Source organism: Anarrhichthys ocellatus, unplaced genomic scaffold (assembly GCF_004355925.1).
Source record: "Anarrhichthys ocellatus isolate YVR2014 unplaced genomic scaffold, GSC_Weel_1.0 scaffold2947, whole genome shotgun sequence".
In the NCBI taxonomy this organism is placed as follows: Eukaryota; Metazoa; Chordata; class Actinopteri; order Perciformes; family Anarhichadidae; genus Anarrhichthys; species Anarrhichthys ocellatus.
In genome coordinates this window covers 1-6,523 of record NW_022282921.1, presented here as the reverse complement: position 1 = coordinate 6,523, position 6,523 = coordinate 1, and the positions used below count along the sequence as shown (strand labels likewise).

General features: G+C 42.6%; 1 protein-coding gene across 1 annotated transcript; it reads left to right on the top strand.

Moving 5' to 3' along the window:
- The first annotated feature begins 2,640 nt into the window (after positions 1-2,640).
- On the top strand, positions 2,641-6,515 carry LOC116378652 (mediator of RNA polymerase II transcription subunit 27-like). The gene is made up of 4 exons (XM_031840553.1): positions 2,641-2,873; positions 3,940-4,084; positions 5,897-6,027; positions 6,355-6,515. Exons 1-4 carry the CDS (start codon positions 2,671-2,673, stop codon positions 6,494-6,496), a joined length of 621 nt encoding a protein of 206 aa, XP_031696413.1. The 5' UTR covers positions 2,641-2,670; the 3' UTR covers positions 6,497-6,515.
- Positions 6,516-6,523: the final 8 nt, after the last annotated feature.

Genomic DNA, 6,523 nt, shown 5'->3' with positions numbered 1-6,523 from the left:
TCTGTCTCTCTCTCTCCACCTGTCTGTCTCTCCTGCATGTCTTACCTGATAGTCTCTGTCTTCAGGTTGATTCTTGATTAAAGGGTTCATAAAACGTCCTCATGTCTTCTTTTCTTCTTATTAAAGTTTTCCTCCCTGAACTCTCTACTCCTCCGTCTGGTCTTCTGCTTCTTTCTCTTCTCAGTTTTTATTCTTTTGCCTTTTCCTCTTAATCTCTTGCTGCTCTTCCTCCCTCCCCCTCTTCTTCACTGGTAAACCTCTCAGAGCTCAACTGACTCTCTCTCTCTCTGTCTCTCTCTCTCTCTCTGTGTTTCTCTCTCTCTCTCTCTCTCTGTCTCTCTCTGTCTGAGTGGAAGGAGTGCAGAGTTGACGGAGCGTGTTCGAGAGAGATTAACACTGATTTTTTTCGGTATTTTTTCGTCACTAGTTAACGTTGGATGTGATAGTGTATCTCACGGTGTTTGTGTGAACATTTAGCTGGTTTTGGGGTCTTTGTGAGTGGTTGCAGTCGAGCAGCGCGTGTCGGTGTGCTAAACGCCACCATGGACATGACCGACCTCACGAGGAAACACGGCATAAAGATCCCGCCGACTTTCCCGGTGTCAGTGGAGGAATGCAGCCTGGCTGTGGGTGAACTTGTTGGCCACAGCAGCGTGAAGTCCGCTGCGCGAATGAACAATGCCGTGGTCATCTTTTTAGACACCATCAGAAATGTGGAAGTGGTGATTGACAACGGGATTGAGGTGGGCGATAACTTCTTCCCCGTTTACCCTCTCTGCACACCGGCTGTGAAGGTAACCGTGTCCAACGTCCCACCGTTCATCAGAGATGAAGACATAACCAGAGAACTATCAAGACACGGGAGGATAGTGTCTAAGGTGAAGGAGGTGTCCTCTGGGTGCAGGTCTCCTCTCCTGAAGCACGTGGTGTCTCACAGGAGACAGCTGCTCTTGATCCCAAACAACAGGAGCAAGGGGCTCAACATAGTGTTCACGATCAGGGTCGATGACTTAGACTACCTCATTTATGCAACAACTGATGATTTTAAATGTTTCAGTTGTGGAAAAGTGGGTCATCAGAGCAGAACGTGTCCTGAGAAAAACAGCTCTCATAAGGACCAGAACCAGAACCAGACAGGTACTGAGGAGGGCAGAGGAGACAAGCAAGACGGACAGGACGGGCCAGATGGGGTCCAAAAGAGGAGGGAGGGGACGAGCGGGTTACAGGAAGAGGGGACAAGTGAGACCCAGGAGGTGAGGGAGGAAACAAGTGGGGTACAGGAGGTGAGAAGAGAGAGGGAAAGTGGGGGACAAGAGGTGAGGAAGGATGGGGAAAGTGAGGTCCAGAAGGTGAGGGAGAGTACTGGAGGACAAGTGGAGACAGGTAGGGAGGTGGACATGGAAGCAGACGAGGAGCAGCTCAAAGCCCCTCAGCTGAAGAGGAAACAGCGGAAGCTCACAGGCAAAGAAAGCAGCAACGAGAGAAAGTGGAGGAGCGGCAGAGTGTGAGTCCAGTCTGGAGGAAGACTCTGAGTCCAGTTGCGAGGAGGACTCTGAGTCCAGTCAGGAGGAGGGCGCTGCTGCTGACAGTGAGCCCTCTAAACACAGGGATGGCAGCTGTAGGAGACAGGAGACTACAGCGTGGAGAAGATCAAGGAGTTTCTGAAGAGGAGTAAGAATGTGAGAGGAGCCAAAGTGGAGGACTACCTCTCTGACAAAGAGAAGCTCTCCAGCTCTGCCAGAGCTCACATGAGAAGCAGGGACAGAGGAGGTCTCACGAAGCAGGAAGGCTTCAGACTGAAGAAGATAGTTCACAAAGTGGACAAAGAACTGGACGAAGATGGTGCTAAGTGAGAGTCAGATCTCACAGTCTAAAGACAATCAAAGACACATTTATGTTTGTTGGACTTTATTTGTTTAACCGTCTTAAATGATAAAGAAACATGTTCAAAGAAAATAAAGGTTTTCTAAAAATCAAATTTCTCTCTCTCTCTCTCTCTCTTGCTCTCTCTCTCTCTGTCTCTCTGTCTCTCTCTCTCTCTGTCTCTGTCTCTCTATTAGTTTGAGGTCTGGTATGGTTTCACTGCAGGATGCTGGTGGTCTAGGCTGGGGTAGTGGGCTCCTGGTTGGTGGGTGGACATTGACGCTCTGAAGCTGGTTATTAATACGAAGCATTAAAGAGATCAGACGGTAGTAATAGTTCATATTTACGTTACTTGATCAGATTCTTTTTAGTTAGTTCTTTTTTTAGCTTTTGTTATGAACGTTTTCTCTTCCTGTATTTCACTATATGAATCTAAAGAGTTATTCCACCAGCAGGTTATTTTTTATTGAAAACTCTTATTCACTGAAACACCAATAAATAGTATTAGCTGTGATAGTAGTGGCTTCATGTGATTTAACTGGTAACATTTCAATATTTAAATCTATAACGAAACTATATGCTTCATGAAATAATTTTTAGTGAAATCAGAAATAACAAATCAAACCCTTTAGAATATATTTCCCAAACCTATATGAAGATAATTATTATATTTATTATGTTACAAACTAAATGTTATTCAAATAAATCCAGACGTTAAACTCTGACGTCATTTAGTGTTGACGAAAAAAACTGCGAGGAAGAACCTGTGACGTCATATCTGAGCGCCAGCGGCAGCAAACAGAAAAGATGGCGGACGTGGTGAACGTCGGTGTGAATCTGGACGCTTTCTCTCACGCCATCAGCGGCATCCAGGCGCTCCGCTCCAGCGTGAGCCGCGTGTTCGAGTCCCTGAAGGACGGCATGAAGAACCGGGAGACGCTGGAGGGCCGAGAGAAGAACTTTATATCCGAGTTCCAGGACCACCTGCAGGCAGTCAACAGAGACCTGAAGTGAGTCTTCCACACCAGACCCGGGGTAGACACCAGACTTAGACAGACAGCAGACTGTGACCCGGGGTAGACACTAGACTGTGACCCGGGGTAGACAGACACCAGATTATGGAGCTAAATCCAGGTCAAAAGTTTTGTTCATTTGAAAAAAAAAAATTTGAACCTGAAAGTTCCAGTTGTGTTCTTGAACATTGAAAAATACAGCAATGTATTCAAAATATAAATAAGTGAATGAAAAGTTTTTTTGGGTTGAATATAATTTTGTTTCAGTTCTGGAATTTTTCCGAATACGTTTTTTTTTTCATTTTTCACTTTCATATATATTTTGATATTTGAGTTCTTATATTTTTCAGATTTTATATTTTCAGTTTCAAATCTTTTTTTCACTTTCACGTCGTTTTTTTCAGTTCAGGCTTTTGACCCTGATCTAGCGTGGGGGGCGTGGCATCAACTGAGAGGGGCGTGTCATCATGAGTGACAGCATAATGAAGAAGGCTGTGGACTTCCTCAACCACGTTGCCTTCAGGTAACGTGGGCACCGCGAGAATTATGATTCAACACTTTCTATACACCATATTCACGTGATTGGAAGTAAAAAAAAAATTACGCTAGTGACAAAGTTCTGTGTAGCGAGCTGTTTTAGCCTCTACTTGGCACAAATCACAGTAAAAGAACAATAAACTATGACACATTGGGCCGTTTTTTGCTGTATTTTTCAATGTTCAAGAACACAACTTGAACTTTCAGGTTCAAATTATTTTTTCAAATGAACAAAACTTTAGACCTGGATTTAGCTCCACACCAGATTGACTCAGTCATAGTCTCACCAGACTACATTTAAATATGTACTTATTTTAAACAGTATAGACTCAGTAAAAACAAATTGAAAGTCTTTGTAGTTTTTCTCTGGTTCAAACTGTCCTGTCTCTCTGCGTCCACCTGTCCTGTCTCTCTGCGTCCACCTGTCCTGTCTCTCTGCCTCCACCTGTCTGTCTCTCTGCCTCCACCTGTCTGTCTCTCTGCCTCCACCTGTCTGTCTCTCTGCCTCCACCTGTCTGTCTCTCAGTGAGTTGGAGCGTCTCAGTGGTCTGGTCGGTCGTCCCTCAGAGTCTCATCCTCTCCATAACAGCGGCCTTCTCAGTCTGGATCCAGTTCAGGACAAAACCCCGTTATACTCTCAGCTGCTACAAGCCTACAAGTGGTCCAACAAGGTAAATAAGCTAACATGCTAATGTGTTAGCTCACCTGTACTCTTCACATTTGATGCAGATGATTGTAAACCTGATATCTCAGTGTTGTGAGAAGAACTATTATTATTATTAATCCTATAAAACAGAAATAATATTTGCTAAGTTACTCTTTAATAATTATGAAACAGATCATAAAACTCAAGGTTTGGATCATGTTACGGTTTTGAGTCACAGATGGGAACATTTTTTATGAACAAACATTAACAGACAACAAAACAGTCTTCTTACATTGCTATCTCGCTTTATTTCTTTAGTTTTAACAGCAAAACATCAAATGTACTCGTTGGCAGACTCTGCTGATATCTTCATTTAACTGATAGTTTCTTAATCTTACATTTGATATCATTATTCTCTTCAGTGACACACTACAGACTCACACTGTTGTGAGGTCATCACTTGCTGTTTCCTCTAGGATGAAGTGTGATAGATGTCATGTGTACAGAATGAACAACATAACACAGTTACAACACATTCAATGACGAAGTATTCATATGAGAGATGGAAACATTACAACTACTATAAGTAACAGCAGCAGTGGATATAGTAGAACAATGATAATAAAATAAGTAATGGTATCAGTAATGGTAATGTGACTAATGTGTCAGCAGGACCACGGTCCAGATAAAACCAGGATCCATTGAAACCTGTAAGGAGAGAAAGAACAATGTTGGTAATGGGACATGAATTCATACAGAAGGAGAGAGAGAGAAGAGGAGAGAGGAGCTCAGTGTGTCCTAGGAAGTCCTCTAGTAGTCTAGGTCTATAGCGGCATAACTAGGGCTGGTCCAAGGCAAACCCGAGCCAGCCCCGACTACGAACCCGAGCCAGCCCCGACTACGAACCCGAGCCATCAAAGAGTAAAGTCTTAAGACTACTCATAAATGTGGTGAGGGTTTCTGCCCCCCGGACTGAAACTGGAAGCTGGTTCCACAGAAGAGGAGCTTAAAAACTGAAGGTTCTGGTACTTATTCTACTCTTTAAGACTCTAGGAACCACAAGTAACCCTGAATTCAGGGAGCACAGCTCTCTAGTAGGATAATAAGGTACTATAAGTCTTAAGTTCTTCTTTAAAATATGGTGTCTGATCAATCAGGGCTTAGTAGGTAAGTAAAAGGGTTTTAAATTGCATTTTAGATTTTACAGGCAGCCAGTGCAGAGAAGCTAATACAGGAGTAATATGACCTCTTCCCTTAGTTCTTGTTAGTACACGAGCTGCAGCATTCTGAATCAGCTGGAGAGATTTAAGAGACTTATTAGAGCAGCCTGATAATAAGGAATCACAGTAATCTAGTCTAGAGGTAACAAATGCATGAACTCATGTTTCTGCATCTCTTTGAGACAAGAAGTGTTGTAGGTGAACAGTTTTATCTGGAAGTTAAAGGACAAATCCTGATCAAAGGTAACTCAGAGATTCTTTACGGTGCTGCTGGATGTCATCTAGAGAAACTATATCATTAGATATATATGATATATAGGTGTTCTGGGCCTAGTAGAATAACTTCAGGTTAGGCTGAGTTTAACATCAGGAAGTTGCAGGTCATCCAGGTTTGTATGTCCTTAAGACTGCTTGAAGTTTAGAAAACTGGTTGGTTTCATCTTGATCGATAGATATAATTGAGTATCATCTGCAAGACAATGAACGTTTTCTGATAATATTGTCTAAATGAAGCACACACAGCAGATCCAAAGTTAGTCAAAACTCTTTGATCTCACAGACAGTATATGATGGTGATATTTGTGTATCTGTTTGTATTTATGTATATGTGTGTGTAGTTGCAGTACCACGCTGGTTTGGCCTCCAGTTTGTTGAATCAACAATCACTCAAACGATCGGCCAATCAAATGGGAGCTTCAGCCAAGAGACGACCCAAAGTCCAACCCAGTACTCTGGTACTACCTCCTCAGTGAGTACTTCAGCGATGCATGCATTGTTATAAACCGCGTTATAATTTGTTATAAACAGTGTTATACAGTAACAGTGTTGTGAACTATGTTATGAACAGTGTTATAAAGAGTAACAGTGTTGTGAACTATGTTATGAACAGTGTTATAAAGAGTAACAGTGTTATAATCTGTTATGAACAGTGTTATGAACTGTGTTATAAAGAGTAAAAAAGACTTGAATCATCACTGTCTCTGTCATCTACCTGTTGGGATCTGTATCTATTAAATGTAAAATACTGTAATACTTTCTGTTACAGTACTGTAATACTCTGTTCCTCGGTGTACAGGTATGTGGATGATGTCATCTCTCGGATCGGCAGGATGTTTCCTGATATGACCATCGAGCTGTTCAGACCCAACGGGACATCTGCTGTACTGCTGGTAATACATTATTTGAACCCTCTCTACAGGTGTGTTCAGACTAGGTAACGGGTGTGTTCAGACTAGGTAACGGGT